At 41.8% G+C, this 25754-nt stretch overlaps 1 protein-coding gene across 2 annotated transcripts in view; it reads left to right on the top strand.

The window, feature by feature from the left end:
* Positions 1-25754, top strand: part of CRHR2 (corticotropin releasing hormone receptor 2) — a gene marked incomplete at its 5' end in the record, with an annotated part of 167879 nt that overhangs the window by 105613 nt on the left and 36512 nt on the right. For both annotated transcript variants that reach the window (XM_082306484.1, XM_082306485.1), the window contains 3 exons: positions 11961-12078; positions 16339-16492; positions 20010-20070. In XM_082306484.1, coding sequence (XP_082162610.1) covers positions 11961-12078; positions 16339-16492; positions 20010-20070 — 333 coding nt within the window. The remainder of the gene's footprint in view (positions 1-11960; positions 12079-16338; positions 16493-20009; positions 20071-25754) is intronic.

The raw sequence follows: 25754 nt of genomic DNA, 5'->3' as shown, positions 1-25754 counted from the left end.
AAAACTCCTGACTTGTTATTAAACAATGTGCTGGCAATGGCCAGCAGTGACCTGACTAGATTCAATCAGGAGATGATTTATTTGTGCAGTAGTGACCGAAGAAGTACGGGAAGACAGGTATTTGTTCTGGGAAATATCTAAGGCCCTACTGAGTTTTGAATCCAATAAAGAAGGATGGTGCTGAAAGGAAGATAGGCTGAAGATTAAAAATGACATGTCCTGCACAGGTTGCTCGATAAAGGCAGCTCTGAAAAAAACAAACCGACAAACATTGGCATAGCATCTTTTGTCACTAGTGTGGTGATTACGAAAGCAGGTTGAGGTTTTGAGGGAACCTTTGCTTTCCTATTGCCCATAAATTTACCTCTTTCTATTTCCCCTTTACAACATCTGATTTATTTTTTTTTCTCATAGGCCTGAGGCAGTGTCCCTTTTCTTTCTTGTGATTACAGCCAGATTTCCTAAATCTCACATATTTTTTTTCCCAAAGGACTGAAACATTTTTTTCTTAAAACAACATAGTGACTTTTTTTTTCTTTTTTTCTTTGCCCCCCCAACCATCTCCTAGAATTTAGGAGAGGAAGATCTACTTTCTTTTATCCTCCCCTGTTCCAAGCTCCTTTGAACTGCCTCTTGATCTTTAGTCTGGCGTGCAATTGGTGAGACTGCTGCTGCAGGCATCTGTTACTAAGAATGGAAGAGTTTGATTAACTGATTTGTAGAAACCTGTCAGAAGACATGTAGAGCATCCCTACAGAGCAGGTTTTGTAGAGCATCCATACAGAGCAGGCTTCATAGAGCAAAGTGATCTGACACCTATCAGAGCCTAGATACTGAGGATATATTAAGTGGGTAGGTGATGTGCACAATTAGTACTGGTTTGCACTTAAAAGTCATGTGGTATCTGATGTGATTAGAGCAGAGCAGACTCCAGATCTAAGGCACAGTCCTCCCAGACATACCTTTCTGTCGTGGAGCAAGGGGAAAAAGAGCAAGTCCCAGGACAGGGCATCAACTAACTGAATTCATGAGTTCATATCAGTGCTCCATTTTCCTCTTCATCTCCTGGCTTTCCATCTAGCCTAGTTACATCTGTTCCATCTGCCACTTAGAACAGCAGAGCCTGAAATAATGATTCAGGCACATGGCATTTTTTAAACTTCATCATAAATTCCAGTAATTGCAGAGCATGTGTTCGGTGGATGCAATGGCTCTAGGTCTGGAGACAGCACTCTGTCCCACCCTGTAATAGTGCACAGAAAAGTTCTAAAAGCAAGGCAGGAATGAAAACAATGGAGCTCTGTGAAAAAGGACATATGCAACGAGATGGTCTTCTTTGAATACAAAACATCTGAAGTGCCTGTACTGCCTGAAATCATGTGAAGCATCTCATCTCATGAACTCAGATAAAGGACAGAAACACATTTCCTATTGATTAAACTTAGGCCAATGTCTTTGCTTCCCACTGCCTTTACTCACCCCCTCTCACATCTCATATCTGTATGACTTGTTCTTTAGACTCTTTGTATAGAGCCTACCTAGTGCAAAAAACACAGCGGAGAGCAAAGCCCTCCTGAAGCCCTGGAATAATACCAGTAATTAAAAGTGTACCCAGAGAGCTATATTCTTAAAATGTAGAAGGTTTCATAAGCTGCATCTGAAATAGTGGTATTGTAGCCTAGAAATATGAAGGCTGGCAAGAAGTATTATTGCTGCCTATAAATACACCACTGTTGGATAAACATTAGAAACTGAAGAGCTACTTAAAATCAAGGACAATGTCAGTGCAAGAAGAAAAGGGTATAGGCACTCTACAGATAGACTTGTAAGTGGACGTTAGAGGATGATTTCCAACACACAGAGCAGAGGCATCCAGGAGCAATGTAATGGAGGAAAAATTTAACCTGGAGTTAAACTAGAGTTTCAGGAATTTATGAAGGACTTTTACCGAATGAATTTCTTGACCTGGGGTTTGAAGGATCAGGAGGCCACTTCCTAGCCTATGCTTGAACTATGTTCCCAGTGGTGTATTTCTGTCATTGCCAAGATTTTAGCTGTGAGGCAGTGTTTTTGGAGATGGACACTAACTTTAAACTTAAATTCCGGTAATAGAACTGCTCTGTGCAAGATTAGGTCTATATTGACTGACTAGCTAAAACTTGTCTGTGCACTGTTCTCCTTTTGGTGAAGATGGAATGTTTCTGGGAACAGTGGAGCAAGCCTTGCAACTTTTCCAAGGTTTCAGAGGAAGGAAGAAAATAAAGTTTGGTCTTTACAGTTTAGATATGAATCATGCTCAGCAGTGCAATTTACTTCAAAAAAGAACATGTCCTGAGTCATCTCTGGGAAGGATAATCAGAGAAGATGTTTTCAAGCCTAGATGTTTAGTTACCCACTACAAATGCACCTGCAGGTGTTCAAGTACTAAATGGTTCAATTTCAGTTTTCATCCAGGATTTACACATCTACATCCCTCACTAACGCCACTGTAGTTGTTCAGCACCCAGCCACCTTCTCTTCTGCCTAATCTAAAAGATGAATACTGCTGCTTCACATTACTCTATCAAGTAAAACACGAGAGAGGTGGAAAATCCCTGACTTGTGTCACCCCTAAATGGGGCATGTACACTCCTGCTAGCATGTGGACTGCCTCTGCGTGTTGCGGAAAGAGCAGCTTCTTGGAGGAGGTGCCCAGGTCGAACCACTGGAAACATTTCTGTATGCAGAGTGAGCACCATGAGGCTAACAAATTTAGACCAAGCACAGGAATGAATATTTGGAAGGAGCAGGCTATGAATGATCCTATATGGTCTTTCCTGAATTTCTGGCCAAATACTCAAAAATAATGAAATATTTCACATTATGTTTTGGTGGAAATGAGGCCAAAGAGAGTCTGAACAGCAGCTTCAGTGCCTCAGACTTTATTCCTTGGTTTATCCACACAGCAAAAGTACATAATTTAATAAACATTGCTAATTGTATAATTGTATTAAAAGCAAAAAAACCATAACCCCTGAATTCCCTAACTGGTCATTTAAATTAATTTTCTTTCAGATTTTTTTTTGTATAATCCCACAAGGGGATTATGAATGAGGACATGCTGTGCACTCTTACATTTCCCAAACAGTAGCTGTAAGCCAGATCAACCACTATCAGCTCTCACTGTCTGGCTTCTGAAGTCCTAACTCTAAGTTGTGTAATCCAGCCGCAGTGGTCACTCTTCATAGAAAACATTCATCCTTCCACAGTCTGGACTGATAACTACAACCTGTGTCAACAGGGCAATGTCTTAGATAAACCCCAGAGGGCTGCAGCCACGTACTGTGCCCCTGCTACTCTAAAGCTGGTTTGTTATGGGGTACTAAAGCCTGAGCGGCAAGGTAGCTTCTGCTAAAAAGACACTTTACAGCCCCGCTTCCTGTTTGGTTCAAAAATGACTGACATCTGACCTCCGTTTAGCAAAGCAAATTAGAGCAGCTTCCTAAATCTTTTTTCAACCAGCTAAACCACAAGCACATGCTGTACAAAATGAAGTCATCTGTATCTGACTTTGTCGTTCCTGTGAAAGTAACAGAGGAATTTTCTCCAGTGGAAGGGCTGACTGCACAGTCAAGATTGGAACCATATTCTTAGACTGGAGTACCAGAGACTGGGTTTCAGTTAGCCCACATTTAACCACACAGTTCTCAGGGGCAACATTTCTCTTTGCACACAGACTAGGAACGAAGCACAGGCTGATGTAGTGTCCCATAGTTATCCATACTGCTCGCTGTCAGCATGCTCACGGGTAGTTTGCAGAGAGCCATTTTTGACCCCTTTTCCCCGTGCTACGCAGCCAGACAGTGCTGGGCACAAGCACTGACAGTGAACACAGTCGGTCTGGTCCTGCCCGGGGGCTGTCCTGCCTGGGGTCCTCTTCTGTGTTGTGTTGGCTGCATCCTTCCAACCCTAGGAACATCAGCGCTTTAAGCCTTCGTGTCTAAAGCAGGCAGAATGCCCTGTGTCCTGTGATTAAAAATTGGCCTGAAGGCAGGAGAAAGAAGCTCTGGAAAAGGCTTAGAGAAGCACAGATAGTTCCACAATGGGTTTGTTTTTAGGGTCTATGCACACTCTAAATACTAATGGAAGCTGCTGCTTCTCCTCTTCACCTGAGCATTTCACCCCTGTCCTCGTAATAAAACTGTTATTCCCTTCCAGGGTTTCATTCTTCCCTGCAACTGCCCCTTGCATTTCCTGTGGGAATATTTATATTTCCCCAGGCAACTGCCACCAAGAAGCTCATTTTCCCTGCCAACCTCTCCAGCTGCTTTTCCCATCTGTAAGCATTAGTCCCAGAATATGTGCAGTGGTTGAACATGAGCACACAGGGGAAGCCATGAGGACCTCAGGGGAGGCCTCCATGTGGATGAAAGCAAGTAGGCCATGATAGGCACAGAGCCTGAGAAATAACTTGCTGTTAGGTATTCTTCCCACTCCATGCCATTTATGGCTTGTCCATGAGCTTTGCCTGCCCTAGAAAAGACTGAAGGGGAAAAATATCCATGATTCTCCTTCCTGCTTGTTCAACAGTCATGGAATGGGAAGGACTCCAGCAAAGTGCTCTCAGATTTCTCCTGCCAACTGTTTTCAGACAGACTTTGGGACAGCTGTCTTAATTGAACATCATTATTAATGGAATACTACATGAATTAATAGAAGGTTTCCAAGCTTCTTTAATAAAGTTATAATTTGCAATTATTTCCATGCAGATGATTCAAGTAATTCAGCTAGCTTTTGACCATGCTGGCACATTATTATGATTGCTAATGTTAATTGTTTGTGTCATGCTTTGAATCAGAAAATAGTAGCTCTGCACATCCCAGAGGAAAAATACCGCTGTATGGATAGAGTGAGGAAAAAACCCATGAATCAACAGAAAGGCTACTTTGAGTTTTACCAGTGCTATTTTAGAAACCTTTTTATAGATCTCCATTTCTGATCAATGAGGCCACCTGTACAGGAATAGTTGATCAGATTTTCTGCCTTTTCAGATCTCAGCATTTCTCAAGTCAAACAAATGGATTTTCTAATTCTCTGCTTTCTGTATCCAACCCTACAATTAAGGTCATTTAACGGAAATAATTAGCAGAGTGTGCTTTCTCTACCAACAATCAGAAACTCTTTCTGCCCACCTCTGACCCAGGCTGCAGTCAACTGCTGGAGAATTTTGCTTTTTTTCATTTGCTGCTATTGTTCCTAATGTGGAAGCCCGGTTATGACACCCCACACACCAAGCAGCTCAAGATGCCGGTGGTATGGTTTCGAGTCAGAGAATGACATTCGGGCTTGAAACATGGTCTGCTCTCAAATCAAATATAGAGGTCATTATGTGTAATTTCCCACCGTACACCTGGCTTTTGATTTACTAATTAGGAAGGCCAAAGAGAAGTATGTTTGCTTTCACTTTAATTGCTTCTTTTTGTCTAACCTGCTGCAGAGCTGAAGCTAGTGCTTTTATGGGGCGCTTTGTGTGTGCAGCGAGGAGGAGGCATGCGCTCCCAGGTCATCTTATCTGGTTTTGGCCAGCACAGCCAGAGACATACTCTGGGACTCTCGACTCACTGGAACACACACATTTTCCTGTACCACTGTCCCCAAATTCCTGTAAATATAAAACAAGGTACTTCATAACTCAGTCTCTCATGAAAATATGCTGTCACTTGCTACACTCTTCTATCCAAAGCCTCACATCATTAGCCTTGAGGCAAGTGGCTGTACCCTGAACAACAACTCCTGGCAAAAAGCCCTGCCTGCCTGACATGAGGACACCTCTGCCCAAACCAACGGGAGGAGTGGCACAGCAGCAGGACTCTTGGGCGGCAGGCCCTCAGCAGAATCTCCCACCTTGTCGGAAGCAGTCATCTGGAGATCACTCAATAGGGGGCAAAGCACTGGTTCTTAAAAAACCATGAGGAGCCAATAAACCCTTTCACTTACAGAACCAGGATGCTTCCAGTGGCAGTATATTTTCTCCCTCCAAGTCAGAAACTGTAAGTCCTTCTTTTCTTTCCTTTTCAAGGAAATTGTTTTCCTTCTGCCCGCTCCTTCACTCAGTGTAACATACACTGCTTGCATATGCCTGTCTGACACTACTTGCCATATTTCAGAGGATTATTTCAGGCCCAAAATCTGCTGTCAGGCACAGCCAGAAGTGAAATTGCTGCATGAACTGTGCTACTTCAGGAGCACATGTTGGAGATATGCTACCAACCGCTCCTCCCAGCTTGCTCCTGAAGCCCACGGGACTAGCAGTGTCCTGCTGTCCAGTTCCAGGCTCTTTCTATCCCTCCTCCCGGCAACTCCCAAAGGACAGGAGGGAATGTAGTTGTGAGGAAATGCCTTCTCATCCAGCCTTTGGGAGGGGACAGGCAAGCAGAGAAGAGGAACCAACACAGACAAATGTATTTTACCGCGCATAACAGCTTATGAGCTCTTCATTCCATCATGTTAGTAGGATAAGCCATGGCCTGACCCCAGCGAGCATAAACCACAAAAGGAGTTCAGTGACTCCTGTGAGGAGCTGGGGCCACCAACGGGGTGATTGAATGTGATTAAATGTGGTCTCTGAATCAGGACTATCTTAAAACCTCTGACTGCCAGAAGCAAGGAGGTAAGAGCAAGGAACAACAAACAGTCTACCTGCCCTGTTTCCCATACTGTTTCCCAAACTGTTTCCCAAACTGTCTTTTACTGATCACCACTGAGGACTGAGTCACAGCCTGCATGGCTCATTGGTCTGACTGAATATGGAAGTTCTTATGTCTTTATGTTGTGGCCTCAATCTTTAAGTCTGTTCTGACTGAATTGCTACAACCTCTTTTCTCATTCCTTGTGTCCTTGGACCAATGCACCAGGGAAGAGTTAGTAGAATAGTCCAGCCAAGGCCTTGACCAACACTTTTTGTCTGAAAAGGATCAGGGCAGGAAGCAAATAGAGGAAAAAGCTCTTTAATGGAAGCCCGTAGCCTCAGTGCATGGTGTCTCGTGATGTGCCAGCCTTCAGGCTCTCTGGGATCGTGACTTGTGCTGCTGTTCTTGGAAGCTGGGCTACACTTGCACCATTCAGTCCACATCGAGGATTGTAAAACAAGTGGAAACAGCATGAACAACGTTACCTGACATGAAGATGAATATGAAACCTTCTATCATCTGATCTTTTAGGCTAGGGGACTTTAAATGGCTCTGTAACTCACAATTTCTTCCTAGCGATGCTGTAATTGTGTCTGAAGCACCAGTTCAGCACCCAGTCCCCTTATCTCCCGTTTCTCCCCTCTCTCACATGAGTCTTTGCCCTCCCAAGAAGGTAGCTCTCTGCTGTCTCTGCTCTCATTTTCCTGATGTTGTCACTGCCATGCTCTCCAAACTGTGATATCTTCCAACTGAGGTGATAACCCCAAGTTTCTTAGCTTCTGAGTTGTGAGGGAATGCATTCATGCCAATCACTGTGACTCTAGGAAAGCTCAATTCACTAACTAATAATACAGTTCAATGTGTTTCAAATTCCACCTCCTGCCATTTACAATGATGTGATGTGAATTCCTTTTCAGTGCTGCCTGTGAGGGCAGTTACTGCTGTTTCTGGAGCACAGGCTTGCTTCCTTTTTCACTCCACAGAGTGAAGGCAATAATTAATCAAGGAGAAAGAAATTGTGGAGCCCATTGTCACAGAAGACTGTTGTGACTGTTTAACAAGTTTTCAGAAGGGGACAGGTCATTTTCATGAATAACAGGAGTATTCAAATTTAAATTAAGGCTTATAAATTTAAGCTAGCTTCCATCTACCAAGAGCCAGGAAAAGACCTGTGGAGGACAAATTACCCCTATGAGTATTATGAGTTTCTTCCTCAGGCTTTGAGATGAGTGAGTATGAGAAGGTCAGCTTTGTCCTTTCACCAAACATTAGCTGTGCTGCAGGTCTTCTATTACTCACTAGCTTTGTTGCCCAAGCGGGGACATGTCCTTCATTCACTGTCCACCTCAGACTCCAGTCTGGCTGCACAGATAAACTTTGTGCACAGGGTTGGCTCCTGAGCCCAGCAGAACAGTCTCATGTGAATAATGCCTGAAATGAGGGGACCCTCATCTCAGTCAGTATCCCTCTAGATGCTTTACCCATGCTAAATTACAATAATAACATTCACCAGCAGTGCCTGTAATTGAGAGCAGCTTTCTCAGGTGGCTGGCAAGAGATCTTTCCCTTGTTACATCAATTGACTTAGCTGCAGTCCTCCACTGCTGTGCCCTGCAGCCTCCACACACTGCGTTAACCCTGCTGTTTCTCCCGCCCCGGTATGAACCTGACACAGTTATTTCTCAAGCTTTTCTTGCTCTTGGCTATGAATTGCATTACTGCCACCGTGATTTCTGTGCTAGTAGTAGTTAGGAGACAGAAACAAACAGAAACCATGTGCTCTGGGGTCTCTACAAACAAAACCAAACTTAAAGTCTCCAGTTGGGACGCTTACTAAAAGAAAAGGAAAGGAAAAAATAAAAAAAAAAAGATAAAAGGTTAAAACCATTCTGTGCCTGGGGTCATGTCACTGCCTGAGCCATTGAGAAACTCTGTGGCACTTTCAGACATGTTCCTCAGCCTGACTCTGCTGGTGGTTCCATTAAAATCCTAATGGCTATTAACAGCAGCAGAGTAGTGGCCCAGACATCACAAAAGCAAAGCCTGCCTCTCTCCTGTCTGTGCTGCTTTGCCGAGGCAGTGGTGTGGTGGGGAATGGGACTGGGGAGAGACTGCAGCCGGAAAAACAAAATGCTTGCTCTACAGCCTCTTCTTCATTGCTCTGTTAGTCCCGAAGACATGAAGCTTTTTAGCTCCGTGCCACACAGGGTGTCTCAGAAAGGGAATGAGGCCATGGTACAAGGTTCCTGATACCCAAAGTATGGCTTTTGTTAAAGGTAGTGGGACATGGGAGCCAACTGTCCCTGTTTCATGTCCAAAGCATTATTTGACAAGGCTTTAGGTCATTTTGGTAAATTCCTGCAGCTGGTCGCATTTATACTTTACTTAATTTTACACCAGGAATGCATCTTCCCTCAGCACATGTGGCTTTTTGTAAACAAGGAGAGTTTTAATCATAATTATCTGTAGAGCCTGGGCATTCCCAACACAGACCAGACCCTCTTGCTCTGGATCCTGAACACATGCCACGAAAAGTTTGCCTCTGTCCCAAGCATTTTACAATCCAAACAGAAGTCAATGGCTAGATGCAGACAAATGGGCAAAGAAGACAAAGAAGTATGGTCAGAAGTAGTAAGGAAGGCAAAGATCATGCAGCCAGTAGATGCTGAGGTTGTCTTTATATTCCAAGTTACAGAAGAGAATGTAACTTTGATTACTAGGATCCTACTGGGGAGAAAAGCTCTTTATAGGAACTGAACCAAAAAGTCTACAACTATTTGTTTGATCCTATTTGCCTCTGCAGCCAGTCCAATGTCCTGCTGTAAGTCTTGTGGGATTAAGGTTTCCTCCAGCCAGATTTAGTGATGTTCCAGCATATGGGATAATTAAACTACATCTAAATGGGGGCATGCAGCAAGGATTTTTTTTTTTTCTATTCCTTTATCTTCTCTCTGTCAAGAAATACATTCAGGTGGCAAGTGTGCTGGATCTGTTTTGTTGTTAGAGCTCTCAAAAGCAATTAATTTCATGCCAGTAACTCTACAATTTGACCTGAATTTCCTCAGTTTCTAGTCCCCTGCCTCCCTCTCCCCCTAGAAGCAGTGTTTCAAACTCCTTCCTTAATCTGCTAATCCTTAACCTGAAGGGAGTGAATAAAACATCTAGATGAACAGCAGCCACAGGACATTTATATGCAGAACGATCAACAGAGAACAGACCCTAACAGCATGTTTCAAAGTCTGTCCAGAGCCTGATGGGTTCCTGGGGTTCAGCATGAAGGGCAGTAGGTGTTGGTTGCCTGGTTCCCTTGAAAGCCTAACCTTGAACCTTTGCCTTTTGTTAGAAGTGTGTCTCTGACATGTCCCCTGGTAGCACAGGTTACACTGAGAGCAACGCTTTTGAGTTTTGTAGCTTAAATCAAAGTGAATGGATCTGAGCAGCTGGAGATTTGTATTCCAAATTGACTCTAGCCATGCGTCACTGAGGCTCTCAAAACCAAATACCAATTTCATACCTGGAGCCTGAGTTGTTAAACTCAGAAGCTATTTTGACATTGAGTTAGTAGGTTATACCTCTGAGCATCTTTCTGTAAGTTGCAGTATCTCACATGTGGGAGGTCTTCTATTTGTTTTTATGCTGGATTGCTGTGAAATCTTTGAGAGATTTGTGAGGCTGAAGGACATAACAGAATTGCTTCTGGTCCTAAAACTGACTAATCAAGTCCTAGACAAAGTGCAATAAGTGTTTTATGATAGCAAAATAGTGTTTGCTATTAAGAAGGCTGGCTTGTTTGTCACGCAAAAGACCTGAGGCAACAGCAAAGTTGGTTACTAGATTGTGCCTTCTCTTTTTGCTGGGATGAGCTACAGTCAGCTACAGTTGAGCAGGTTTGAGAACACCACTTTCTGTGTTTGTCCGATGTTATCTGACAGCTTCCCTTGCAAGCAGGGAGACTGATATGACAAACACAGAATCCTAACCTGATGATCCTGGGAAATGCACTGGCTATTTGAACCCCTGTGGAAGTGATTTTAGTAACTGGAGTGTTTTGTGTTTAGCTGAGAGAAGATCATTTAATTGCAAAACTGCAACTTGACACTCACCTTCCTTTACCGTTTCACAAAGAATGAGAAGACAAGTCATCTTGTCTCAGATGACCGAATGAGTAACTTTCTCTCTAGCTTCAGTGATACTTTGGTTGCTGGCATCAGCATCATGCACAGGCTGCTGGCATCAGCATCATGCACTGCCTGCCTCCTGGAGCCATTCAGCAGCAAGCACTATTTAAGACGTCCCCTCTTTTCTTTATAGCACTGTGTCCCAACTCGTTGTAGCTCATATTTTACATTATGCTCATATTTTACATTGAATCTGAAAGGAGGCTGGGAAAGGACTAAAACCAGACATAGATATTTTCTGGTGAACGAGAGTAAACAGCTCTGCCTTAAGAAAGCTTGGTACAGCCAACTGAGCTCAGGACTGGCAACCAGGCAGTCCATGCTCTCCTGTCGCATTAATGGGTCTGAAAACTTTGAACTTCACACAGACGAGCCTGTTCAAGAGACTGACCGAATGTAAACTATTCCAGTTTTGCCACTCCAGAGCAGATATTTGTCACCAAAACTCCTTCTGTGAACAACGCAACAGACTCCAGTGCAGCCTTGCTGTTTAGGGGCTTATCAATTCTAGTTGACATTATAATAGAGCTGATGGGATGGGGTGGAGGGGAGCAAAAATGATACCCAAGGATGAAATGACCATTTGAATATTTGGGTCTTTCCAGCAGATCCTGTTTCACTTGCTTGAATCGATTATTGTCAAAGTGAGCTCCTCATGTTATCAAGATAAATTGTTGCACGTGGCTTTGCAAAAGTTATGCTGTGTGGTTTCTGGAAGAAAGGTATATAGCAAGGAAAAGAAGGACAGATTTTGCCATCCTCCTCTTGCTGTTTTATATTTATGTCATTTATTTGTGTTGTGACTACACTGCAAAATCCAAGTTTTGTCTTTGGCACTGGCTGTGCAATTTACCCTGAGAGCAAGAGAATGGGACCAGACCCAGATATGCTTGCTGGTAAAGGTAAAAGCTACAGGCAGCCTTATAGACTGTTATTGCTGATCCATTGGACAGACAAACCTCCTGTTTCATAGTGTAAGAGAGGTAATGGAGGGGGATAAACCATGAGGAATTTTGCAAGTGAACAAAATTAACTCATTTATTTTATATAGTCATTAAAGTGTATGTGTATATGTTCACTATATGTGATTATTTAAATGTATTTCCCTGTTTAGGAGTATCAGATGCCTGCGGAATATTATCCACTGGAACTTGATCACCACATTCATCTTGAGGAATGTGATGTGGTTTCTGCTTCAAATGATAGATCACAACATACATGAAAGCAATGAAGTAAGTGCTTGGAGGTAGCACGTCTCTGCCACGTAGTCTGGGGGCAGGCAGGGATGCTGAATTTGTTCAACCGATAGATATGTTACAAAGGGCACCTATCCACATGCTCAGAGTGACTTTCATGTAATTTCAAAAAGATGAAGAAAATGAGCTTAGATTTATTAAATTTGCATTTATTTCTGCATCACTGAATATCAAAGGGTTTTTTTAAAGTAAAAATCCTGCCCAACTGCTTCTCTCTTATCTTCATTGACCAAAGATACTTTCCAAATTTATTAAGACACTAAATTTGGTGTTTCTTGAACATTTTTGTCAGAGCATCTTGCAGTAATGTGCACTTGTGTAGGGAAAGCATTCATTCCAGAGCGCAACATCTCCATGAACAGGGTACAGAAATAATTGATTTGGCTGTTGAGGCTCTGAGTCAGCTACTTTGTCTGGTGACAGAGGGCACCTTGCTGTCTGGAGTCACTGGGACTCCCGAGAAAATAAGAAATAGAGCCTGAAACAGTACAATTTTTGCTTGTTGATATCTTTTGTCTTTTTTTTTTTTTTTTTTTTAATAAAATTCCATTTTTTTGCTAATCCTTTCTTCACTGTGCTGGCCTTGAGGATGAAGTTCTGTGATATGGGCTGCATCCAGCAGCAACTCCCTGTCACTGAAAGGGATGGCTCATTCCTCCAGGGACCCAAACACTTCACTCCAACTCCTGCTGCTTCTTTTGCACTAGCTCTGTTCCTCTTTTTGATCCCTTGAGGAGGACTGAACCCTTGGAGACTGAACTCACTAAACTGGTGGAGAACTAACCTAGGCAACAAAAAAGCAAGGAAGAGTTGTTTTACTGGCATAGTGATCAAAGTCAGCTTTCTGATGGGTGATTGAGAGTCAGAGCCACTTCAAGGGACCAGACAATCCACAAAATAAAACATGGGAAGGCAGAAGGGGGCAAGAAGTGGAGCACCTTCTTTGCATGGCATTGAGCACTCTTGAGAAATGCAGTGCATCACCATGCCCCCACTTCTCTTATTTTCCATGTAATTTCATGTTCGTTCAAGTAACTCCCAACTGCAGATGCTGGTTTGAGTGAGGACATTGAATCAGTCCCTATATAAGTATTGTAATGCCTCACCCTGTTTCTCACCAAGCAGCCCCAATAATACGAGGATTTGGGAGTAGATTAAAAGCATCCACTCCAAGAGAAAAAACATTTATCTTCATTTTTTTGGGGAATAGTTCTTCTTGATAGTCCCTTGGCAGAGGTTTCTACTCTTCTTATTCCTGGAATATTCTTCTTTTAGGGTTGTCCCCTGATATTTACCTCCATAATCAAGAAAAACTTAACAGTGTGCTACAAACACACATGCACACACGTACAAACACACACCCCTCTTCATACTCTCTCTCTTTGGAAAGCAGGTGGACTAAAGTGCCTATGGAATATGGGCTGGATCTATAGCTGGTACCAGTCAATGGGGCTCCGCTCAGATAGGAACTGGTCCTGTAGAAATTGAAAACCACCCCAGGAGCCTGGATATCCATTCATTTTCATGTCAGCTGGGCACTCATCATCCTTGGTTAACTTTTCAAATGTAAGATTTGACATCTGAACTTTAATCCCGTACTTTGGGAAACCAAATAGAAAAGTCATTAGTACCTAGATAAAGAAGTCTAAGATTCTAAGTTTTTTGAGACATCTATGCAGAACTCTGTATCATTATTCAAGCAGATGCTCCTTTGAGAAGATGTAGCTTCTATTAATTCACTGTTCGCTTTGTCTGTGTTTCTGACGTTTTCAGGCTACGGAAGATGGTGGTATATGAGCTTCATTGTTGACAGTTTTATGCTGCGTGATTTACTCTCATGACAATACTGCAAATCTTAATACAGAAGTTTACAGTTATTTAGGAAAAATCAGTTGGAGTAAGGCACTCAAATGCCTTTTAAAATGTGATCACAATGTGCCAAGGAAAAAATAAACCTGCAAATATAAGGACAGATCCTCAGATGCCTCAGTTTTCGTTAACTCATCTTTTCTCTGCAGAACACTGCAGTCTTTTGGGGAAGGTGCTTTATACAAGCTTAGTGATAACTTTGTTATGTTCTTATTGTGGTGTAAGTCAGAGTCAAAATAACACCACTGAAATCAATGGGAGCAACATCATTTATGCCAGCTAATGATGTGATCTCTTCTGTGCTGATCAGCAATAATGCAGTTACAGAAGCATCAAGGACTCAACGTGGAAACATTTTGCATGAAGTTATAGTGCTTATGTTAATAAATCAAGAAGGGGAATTGCTGAAGATCTGGAGCCTAATATTGGATACATATGGGGATCAAGAATCCTCAGTCAAATAAGTGAAATGGTATAAATTAATGAGTTCTGCTAATTGGGTTTATTATTTAATAATAATAAATCCACAATTCCAAAAGGAATTGCTCAAAATTCATTTTATTCTGGTTTCCTATGGAAACGATGCAGAGGGAGATCTCACCACCATCATGTGTATTTCTCCGTATTTGTCCCAGTACCTTCCCAGCTCACTGGCCAATTCCACTCAGTTCTGACACAGGAACAACAGGCTCAGATAAAATTATTTTTTACAATTCTTGTGAAAATGAGCAGCTGTGAAGAGGCCAAAAACTGTATAATTGAGGGAGAGAGGGGAGCAAGAGTCTAGACATTATATCAGAGAATTTACATGAGACTAAGGCCACAAGGAAAGATTTAATTCATGCTCATACCTTCAAAAAATTGAATGTGAGACTCAGAGTCTTTCTTTGGAAACCTAGTCTTACTAGTTTGGGGGTCAATCAGAAATGGAGCCAAAATATTTATTTAGTGTTAGCCAAAAATAGGGGGTTTTCCTGGTTCGTGGTTTTATTTTCCTTTGCTCAGGCCAAAAGGAGAAAAAAAAAAGAAAATTTCATTTGGTTTAAACAAAACTTTGGAAACAAAATGTTTCATCTTCTGCTGAGTTGTTTTGGTTTTTAATTCTATTTTAAAGATGAAGCCAAACTAAATTTCAAATCTTAATGAAATAATACAGAAATGAAATTTTGAACACATCCAAGATATCTTCTGTTTATTTCAGCTCCATAAACACAAGAGATCACAGCTTGTGAAAGGGCTATCATTTTGTAACTGTGTTTCTGGTCCAATAAATTCTTAGTCCACAGATTTTTTCTTGATTTGATAGTGTGTCTGCTGCTTTGTTGACTGCCTAGAGATCATCGATACCTCATCCATATGAAGTCTGAAATAAAATTAACTGAGGGTCAAAAGTTTCAAATACTTTAGTAGAGTTAATTAAAAGGCTGGAAAGTGGTAAAACTAAAATGACATCAATGATACCAGCTAACACAGGTAATTAATGTCATGCTTCAGGGAACACGCTGAATGCCTGCTTGGTCAGAAAGAAATTTTCCCAGACTTCTGTGTGTAGCACTATGGAAATTACCATCAGCAGTTACTTGTGATTTATTGATGTGATGTTACCATCTGCCTCTCTATAGCTAATTGTGTATTCCACAGCTGTGCTCTCACTGCACAGCCATCAGGAGAAGATGCCTTTACTGATACATTGAGCCTGACCAAAAATTCCTATTGAAGTTATGGCAAAATTCAGAGGTGATGTGTGTAGTGATGTGGCTTACAGACTGAAGCACTAATGGCAGGAATAGAGGGGATGAAGTAGCTGATAAAACCATATCTTTAAATTAAATATCTTTTTTCTGAACGTCAGTGGTGCTCCTTCCCTTCAGTGGAAATGAAGCAAGACTGTGACATCAACTTCTATCTTATATTTTCTTTGAATTGCTCAGCAGGTGGGTTATACTGCCTAAGATATGCTTAGACTCTTATGTCATCTTTGGATATGACCCTAGGCTATGGCCGTACCTCTCTGAAAGATCATCTGTAGTCAAATGACCTGCCTCTTCTTGTCTTCTTTCCACACGGCTGCTTCTTAAACTTCTTGCAGACTGCTGGTGTGGACATGCCTTATGGCATGTTAACTTGCCAAACCTGTTCAGGTACAGGAGATTCTGCATGTTGTGGTCAAAGCCAAGCCTCAGTACAAAGTCACAGACATAGCTGTGAGTTCCCAACAGCACCTGAGATATTCTGATTCCAAGTCACAGGTATAAATCTGCATCCCATGAATGAATTCTACCATTGATTTTTCAGGGAATAACAAGATATAGAATTTTTTAAATGTTCTCACCATTATTTTAAAATATTCTTTTGTTTCCTTTCCAGCCCTGGTGTCGATGTATTACCACTGTCTACAATTATTTTGTGGTGACCAACTTCTTCTGGATGTTTGTGGAAGGCTGCTACTTACACACTGCTATAGTGATGACTTATTCCACAGATAAGCTGCGGAAATGGGTCTTTCTCTTCATAGGATGGTGTAAGTGCCTTGTGTGTTTAAAAAGGTGTTATGTGGTACCTGGCATTAAAGTGACAAGAGCAGCAAGAATAAACTTTAAAAGTCCCACTGTGGTGAAATCTGACATTCAAACCTAACTTTGTCAGAACAACATGAGATCAGGTTTAGTTCTTCACTGTGGTGATGATATAAAGCTGATGATAGGTTATTGCTGGATTTATCTTTTTCATTTAGATCCTCAGGCACCCGGTGTTAAGGAAAGAAAGAGAACTCCCAGACTCAGCATTTTGGGAATGCAGCAGTTCATACCATGTCCCTTTCACTTTGATCAGCAAAGCAGTGATCACAACCCCTTATACACCACTGCTCAACACAGCATGAAACAGAAAAGGCACTGTCCATGCCCTGTGGACCACTCAGTCTCAAGAGACAGATGAGACACTTCTAAGTGAGGAGCTGACTAGAAGAGAAGCCTAATTATCTGCCAGTCCAACCTTACAGCTGTCTTTTGGACTGCTGAGGGGTTTGTTCCTAGAAAACAGCCCTTAACAAAGAGTCACGTGTCACCTTTGTACTATCCTTGTGACTAGTCAAAGAAAAATAGCTCATTGCATGCCATTACCTTCCTTCTACTATGTCAGCCTGGGCCAGAGCAAAGGATGCTCCTTTTCCCTAGCTGCATCAATATAGGCTGGTTCACCAGTACAGGCTGGGAACCGACTGTCAGAGTAGCAGTCCTGCTCAAAAGGATGTAGGCCTTGCAGTGGATGCAGGCTGAGTATGAGCCATCAGTGCCTTCTCATCACGAATAAGGTAAAACACATACTGTGTGGCCAGAAGATTGAGAGAAGTTACTAATACTTTCTACTCAGCTTTGGTAAGGTTGCCTTTGGAATACTGTCGTCAGTTTTGGGTCTCTTAGGTCAAAGGGGATGTGGAAAAACTGGAGATGATCAAGTAGAAGGCTGTCAGTATGATCAGGGATCTAGAGGACATGACCTGTGAAGTGAGGCTGAAGAAACTGAGCTTGTTTAATCTGGCAAAGAGGAAGCTAAGGAGGGATCTGTTAGGAACCAAGAATGATTTGAAGGATAATTACAAAGATGATGGAGCCAAATTCTTCTTGGTATTAGCAGATGTTATAAGAAGGGACAATGACCACAAATTGCAGACTGGGAGGTTCCAGTGAGACATTAAGAAAACAGAAAATTAACCAAAAAGATAGCGCAACACTGGAACAGATGACTTAGACACTGTGGAATCTCTGACCCTGAAGGTATTGAAAATTCAGCAAGGCTAAGCCCTGGCTGAGGTGAGCTAGTGTTGATAGCTCTGCTTTGAGCAGGAGATTGCACTGGATACTTTCAGAGGTCCTTTGCAACCAATATATCCATGATTTGAACTTGGCCAGGAGAGGTTTGGCAAGACAAGCCCCATGCGAGCAGCTTGTTTGCCTGAATGCAAAATCTGAGGTCAAACAGAACAAGTGAATTTGGCAGTTCTTTTCTGTTGAAAGAAGAAAGGTGGGAAAAAGTTGCAAATATTTTCTTTTCTGAAAGTAGAATGACATTTTGTTCAGAAATGCTTCTTCCTCTCAGAATTGAGCAGAAGTAATTGAATTGCAGTTCTGAAGACAGAAACAGCCTTTAAAACAAAATATGTCATTCAATCCAAAATCAAATGGGAGGAAAGAAGAGCTGTGGAAAGAAAATGTTTATGTGGGGAATTGATTCTTTTTTTTTTTTCCCCAATATTTTTCAGTTCTTTTGCCAAACTGGAAAATCAGCTGTTCACACAGCTCTCACAGACCCCCTGATTGGTTTGGTCCCTAATATTTTCCCTCCCTACCTCTCTCAGAGCCCTCTGGGTCTCTGATATGTGAGCTGAATATACCTTTCCTCTCTCCCTTTTGGGTGCTTTCTGGCTCTGCTTTGCCTTCCCATACATGATCTTTTACCATCCTCATTCTCAAATCCCCATTCTTTGCTTCACAAGGAAAAGTAAGATGGTTTCCTCTAGGAGAAAGGACATGGCACATTTTGTCTGTTCATGCCTAGCAAGAGCATAGGGAAAACAAGTGCACTGGACCCTGTGAGTCAATGGTGAACGAGATGGAAGACAACATAATCACTTGCAGGGCACAAGAGCCACCAGGGGTGGTGGTGCAGGAGATCAGAGCTGCACTGTATTTCTTGCTGAGGTCAAAGATGAACACTCAGCAATTCAGTCCCTTCCCTACTGTGTTGTGGTTCTTTCAGCTCTGCTTCATCTCTCTAAAGCCTCCATTTCCCACAGAAGAGTCAATAAATGGGAGGTTAAAAGGCAGTGTTAGATACGAGGCCGTGCTGACTCCTACATGAGGGTTTAAGTCATGTTCAATCATGAATTCACCTTAGAGTAGCAGTGATTTCAGAGGGACATGAAGCTGGAGGTTGGAATGAGGGATGGAGCTAGAGAGGCTTGTCTTGTTTGGTTTTGCCTGAGTTGAAAGGTTAAAGGTAAAGGAGAAATGGAGAGAAACTCTCCTCCTCCAATTTTGACATCAGTCCAGTCTTTGCTTGGGGAATGCCTCAGTGAAAAAGTTTGTGTTTCCCGCAGGAGGTCTGTGTCAAAAGGCCAGCTCCACTTACTCTTCCTCATTTCCAGTTTCCTGCTCCAGCAAATCCCCCTGAAACCAGCTGGACTCTGACGGCCTAACACAAAACAAGCACAAGGGCAAGGCTCTGGACATGAGACTGGTATAATAGAATTGGAAAGCAGAGGATGTGGCACTGCAGGGACATTAAGTGTACAAATACACCTCATCTACTGCAATGAGGTTGCATGCCCAAGACACACTACTGTAGCACCCTCTGGGTATAATTGAGAAAGCAAGCCCTGTAAAGCAAACTGCATGGCCTTGATAAGATCTCACATGCAGGCGCAGAGCACACTGCACGTCATAGGTCAAATGATATATATATAAAGTTAAGAGTAGCTGGATCCTTTAGAAAAGGCAAACAATGAATGAATTCTGACATTGCAAGATATCAAGAGATTATTTCTCATAATCCTGTTTCACAGGGAAGACTCAATGAAAAAAAATGTTGAAAATGGGCTTCATCCAAAGAGCCCAATAAGTTTACAAGCTTCTTTCAGCCTGGGAAATAAAAATCTGAGCACGTCCAAGTGGTGTCTCTAAGGTTTTGCTGTATCAACTGCAGGAAAATTAAAAGGGACCAAAATTGCCTTTAAGCCAGCCAGAATTGTTCTGACCACTTATATAGAAATATAGGTATATATGTGTGTTTGTTAATAATCTTTCTTACTAACTTTTCTTACTGGTACTAGAGTTTTCTTTTTTTGAGATGATCTTTTTTATATATACATAAAGAGGTCTTGGCAATTGCAATGTCTCAAGTATACCAAGATAGGACCACTTTTATTTAGAGTCTTCCAGTTCATTAACCAAGACTCTCCTCACGCAAATCTGAATCTACATCTGTATCATCCATCCATACGTGGGTTGTGATTAACTTGTGACTTTTTGCTGTTGCAGGTATTCCTTGCCCAATCATCATTGCCTGGGCCATTGGCAAACTATATTATGAAAATGAACAGTAAGTGATGTTAACATTTGTGTTTGTGTCGCTCTCTAAATAAAGTAAGAAATGCCTGCAGGTAGAACTGGAAATTTAGAAACAAGGCTGATTAAGACGAAAGAGGAAAGGTCTTATCACTTCCATCCAAATCCAGACCATCTCAAATTTCAGGGCACTACTTGAGCCAACTCCTGAAAATAACTTTCCCAAATATCCTTGGCCAAGCCCTGAAGTTCTCATTTGATAGCTTTGTACTTGATTTACAGTCAGGGTAATCTCCTTCAATTGAAGTTTTGCTTGAGTAAGACCTTGGTAAAAACTACAGTTGAGTGCTAAAGGATTTAGCTTTCTGGGTGTGCAGAATTCAGTTGACAGTCTGCCAAGAATAGTCTTATGGCTGGAATTTTTGCATTTCTGTTTCTGGCTTTTCCAATTGGAAGCAGTTAGTGCGTGAAATTGAAAAATATGGGAGATAAAGAGGTATCTGTCTTTTGGGAATTTTTCCCCCAAACATCGATACTGGTCAGATATAGCTCAGCTTGTACTTTTCAGCTGGTGTTTGGATCAATGTCTATTATCTGTTACAGCTCCCTTCCCTAATCTTATAAAAAATATTTTCTCCATGAATCTGTTTTTCATATGACCACACTGTTCATCTGTCTGTAGCACATCTGATTAAATGTAAAAGTGTCTACCTTGTAGGCGTCTGCATCTGCACTAATCTGTGGTGTCTTATGATCAGTGGTGATCAGTCAAAACAGTAAATGCAGTCTGGGGAGCATTTCATCTCATGTGGAAGGAGATGTCCAAAGTAGGCTGGAGGAATTAGACTTACATACACTGTTTCTCCTGACTGTAAGGGAGATGAATAGGATGACTGGCTGAGCTTTGGGCATCCATGTTGTAGGCATGGGAGGAATTCTGTTATGCACTACTAAGTTCCTCTTCTCTGCTCCTCACAAACTTTTGAACCCTTGACCAGTCTCTCTTCTGTAGCTTTAGTGGTGACTTTGAAGGTGATAATCTAATTCCCAGGAGCTACACATATTGGCAATCAATCAGACAGACACCCTTTCAATGAGGGAGAAGTTTTGTGTGATTCCATCCCTGCCTACAATAATCATATAGGAGAATTCATACTGTAGTCTCAAAATGGCAAGAAAAACTTCAGTTGGAACCTGTTCCTTCTTGTTGCTGGATGGGTCAAGGATCACAACATTCTGGGTCTGCCTCATGGTCAGGTTCCTTGTAGTTGTTACCTTGCACAAGCCAGGGCAGCATGGCAGCTGTCTCATTGTGCTGAAGTAGGACTTTCAGCTCTAGAACTAGAGCTGAAGGAACTAGTCAGCTTAAACAGCACAAAACAAAATAACCAAAGCTTGTGTCTTGAAACCTGGAGAGGCAAAACACCACATGCTTTAATAATGGCGATGCACATCATTAAACATTTCTGTTGTGAATTCAACACCAAGGTTTGAACACCTCATTTTAGGAGACTGCTCACTCCCAAAAGAAATAATGGAAAGTAGGACCCCTGATAGCAACATGCCACAACAACTGGGATTGTGCTGCGCACAAGGTGGATAGATGGAGAAACCACTGCATCATCTGTACCACTGCCTCCTTTCACCATCACTGTATACCTGCAAAGTGAATGTGAAAGAATCTCCCCTTGATGTATCATGGATACGAAGAAAGACATGACATGTTTACGTAGGTATGTGTGCCACCTTTCACCAGCGAAGGTGTAACTGGCCCAGATCCTGCGCAACAAAAGAAAGGGGGATACAAAATACAGTCAGCAGGGCAAGAAAGACAAAGTCATCCTATTTGGTATGCAAAATATCCAAGCCATTCCTGTTGAGTGTCTAGGCTCAAGCTCTCTGCCTTGAGTGGATTATCAAATGGAGCTTGTGCTTTTAAATCGATGTCATGGACAAACCCGTACACTTTAACTCATATACATAATTTGCCTGACAAGCTTAGTGATGAGGGAGGCGCCAGGTTACTCTTGGTTGACCCGGACAATTAAACCTAATGTGATGGTTTCACCTTTCTGTCTTTAATGCGGCTGTTTGCCTTGCAGTGAAACATTCACATACATCCTCACTGCACATCATAGCTATTCCAAATGTGTTGTGCATTGAGAAAGTGCAGAGTTTGGCTTCTGCCCACCATAGCATGAGGTGTGATGGCCTGGAGCCTCAGTGTTGTGCTCGCTTATTGTCAGTGGTGGGGCCAAGATTCACATACTTTACTCTGCTTGAGAAATCGAGACTGGATGCTTCAGTAGTGCCATTCCTTTGATCTAGCATACGAACTCAGGCAGACAGGGAGAGCTCTCGTAAATGAAGAGCTGATAAGGGCATTAAGCTGTAAGGCAAAAGCTATTAAATGAAATCTGCTTTTTGCATTTGTAGTAATGTCATATGCAGAGGAGATTCAGTAAAGTAAATGAACCGAAGCAAAACAAGAGGAATAACTTGCTGAGGGCCTGTCATAAATATTCAGTCATCTTCTCAAGCATTAAAGCATGCGATACTTCAGATAGCCCCTGCTCACTGCCTCCCAGACTGAGCAAAGGAGCAGATCCTGCTAAACAGTCAAACTGAAGCTCCTGTGTGAATGCACCTCTGGTACATGTGTGTGAGATGAGATGCTCACATGTGCGTGTTTAACTTACTTATGGTTTATTCTCCTCTCCAGTCCATCAGCCATTGGCATAGTTTAGACTAAACTTTGTGACTTTTACAAAATCCTTTCTCTGTGCTGGGATGATGTGGAAATCATGCCTTTAATTTGAATTCTGTAAGTGTGTGCAAATATAGACAGATGAGATAAAACTAATCCCCAGCTTTGCGAAATAATTGCTGTCAGGATACTGGAGCATCTCTCATGCAGGGTGAGGCTGAGAGGGTTGGGAGTGTTTAGCCTGGAGAGGAGAAGGCTCAGGGGTATCATCTTATCAATGCTTATAAATACCTTATAGGACGGTATGAAGAAGGTGGAGCCGGACATTTCTCATTGGTGCCCAGTGATAGGACAAGCGGCAGTGGCACAAACTGAAACACATGAAATTCTGTCTGAACATTGGGAAACACCTTTTTACTGGGAGCGTGGTAGAACACTGGAAGAGATTGCCCAGGGAAGTTGTGGAGTCTTTATCCTTGGAGCTACTCAAAAACCAACTGGGCACAGCTCTGAGCAACCTGCTTCAGCTGACTCTGCTTTGAGCAGGGGGGTGGACTAGACAATTTCCAGAGGTCCCTGCCAACCTCAGCTATTCTGTGAAAACAGGCTGATCTCCCCAGTCAGCCTAGCTGTTACGCTCCATTTATCTTGACCACTGCGGAGAATCATGTGTTATTCCCCCATGAGGTCACACCTAGCAAACTGGGCACATGAGGAAAGCATGTACTCTTCTGCAGCTTCCAAGGCTGTTTGGATATCCCAGTGGACAGCCCCAAATTCAGGACAAAATGGGAGACTCCTTCATCTAAGTATGCATTTCAACTGTGCCTTACGTTGTTTGGAGGTTGAACTGGGGTTCAAGTTATGTAGCTCGTAATAGTTTAAAAGCTCAAAATAGCACACAGGAAGAATGTTAAGAAAATGCTTCAACCAACTTATTTTTTTCATTTTTGTACTTACTAGAGACCGTGTTCTGCATAGTGAGGCAAATATAATTGGTACTGTGGCAAATATCCTGTCTGGGTTTAGCGGTTCTTTAGGAAAACCTGACAATTCTGAAAAAAGTACTGTTAAGTCTCAGTAAGAAAAACCCACACAAATGATTAAGAATTATTGTAGTAATTTCATTGATGGACAGTTAGTAAGGGGAAGAACATTAATAAGATCTAATTAACAATAATGATAAAACCAGTGGTGGTTTTTGTTGTATAAAGAACTACAGAGAAGCATGAAGAATATTAATTAGTGCTATTCAATAGAAGTGTGTTTACATATCTGAGTCTAATCAGAACTGTCTTCCTAAATTGTCCTCTGCAATATTCAGGCAGTGTTTGTTTATTCTTTCAGAGGTAAAAAAAAGAAAAAAAAAGAAAATGGCTTTTATTTCACACAGATAGAATGAAAATTCTGATGCACCAAGTAATTTTCAGTGGTTCATGGTTCTCTTTTAGGTTTTAAAGAAATGTGCGGTGCTGATTTTAGTGCAGAAATAATGGCTTATGTTAGGTTTAAAGTAAGAGTTAAGATGACAGGCAGAAGAGTTTGCAATATCTCAGCTAAGGTCCCAGTTTGAACAGTTAGACTGTAAATACGAAATATATCTAATCAAATGCAGACATATGTAATATCACTGGCAAGTATCTGTCCTCTCACCCTTACTCGCCTGATTTAATGGGTGTATTAGAAATGTTTACATTACAATGTAACTCTGTTTTATAGCCTAATGAGGTGAACACCGTCCTAGAAAAGCTGCTTTTTTTTCTCCACTAACTACAAAAGGAACCTGGAGCATCAAGCTCCCCTGTAGATGCCTTTGTTGTAAAGTCTACCTTTGGCCACAACCTTGTTTCCTCAAATTGTATGAAAGTGTGCATATGCACATGATGCTTCACTCAATGCAACCTTGGTCTGATACTGGGCTTCAGATAATAAATGTCAGCATTTTGTTCTTCAGTATGGTCTTACAGTTAAGCAATGTTTAAATTCCAAAGAGCAATCAGCAGCCTTTGCCCTGGAACCTCATTTGTGCTCTATCAATCAGCTCTGTTCCAAATTCTCTGCTGACTTTTTCTAGCCCACTAAGTTCTGCCGCATGCCTCAGTCTGCTTCTTATTAGTCCCTCTGCTACGTTCCTCTGCTAGAACAGCCAGCTTCCCAGAAACTCTTCTTCTAATAGCTCTTGATTCTCTGAATTTCAGGCAATATGTAATAGTTCTGCCAAAATGCCCTTCAAAAACCTCTCTCAAATGTAGGTCTTGCAAGTTCTGGAGAGCTGTGTTTCATGCCTTGGCATATCGTGTAATTAATTTTTCTTCATATCTTTCCATCTCGATAACAAAAAAGCATAAAAATCAGTTTCATTCATTTAAGGCTGCCCTGGGGATTCTTCTTGGATAATAACTTGGCTGGAGGAAGTACCTTATTCCAAGTCTTGCTCTCATCACCAGATCTTGGAAGATTGGTTGCAAAATTATCAATTTACACTAATTTGCAGTCCATGTACCGGGGAATAACAGACGTGTCATATTTATAAAATATTCAAAGCTCTCTCATTCATTTGGAACTTAAAAGATGTAGAAATTGAATCAAGAAAAGGCAAACAATTTTGTGATACTGAATTGTGTTCCTAGATGCCTGCTGCATATCTCAACGTTTCTGTACAGTCAGTTCAGCAAGAGCATTTTGCAATGGGCAAACAGCTCCTTCTGTTTTAGCAAGCAACACATTTTGGAGAAAGGCTTTGGGGGCATTATGTGATTCAAAAGAATTCCATCTGAACCATAGCTTTCCTTATTGCAGTTTATTTGCCTTGAACTCATGTCTTACACACTGCAGCCTCTTTGAGGCAACAAGTATTATTGCTTGCACGCTTGTAAAAGTGAAAATCTGCATCATGGTCTCCTTGGCTCAGGAATTACCCTTGTTTTCATGTCTCCAGTAGCACTAAGCTTACCTTTTGTCACAAGGCGAACACAGGGAAGACATAATTTTTGCTGTGTAGACTTGTTATG

Source organism: Platalea leucorodia (genome assembly GCF_965183815.1).
Source record: "Platalea leucorodia genome assembly, chromosome: 1".
NCBI lineage: Eukaryota > Metazoa > Chordata > Aves > Pelecaniformes > Threskiornithidae > Platalea > Platalea leucorodia.
The sequence above is the reverse complement of the archived record's forward strand: the minus strand, read 5'-3'. Positions and strand labels throughout refer to the sequence as shown.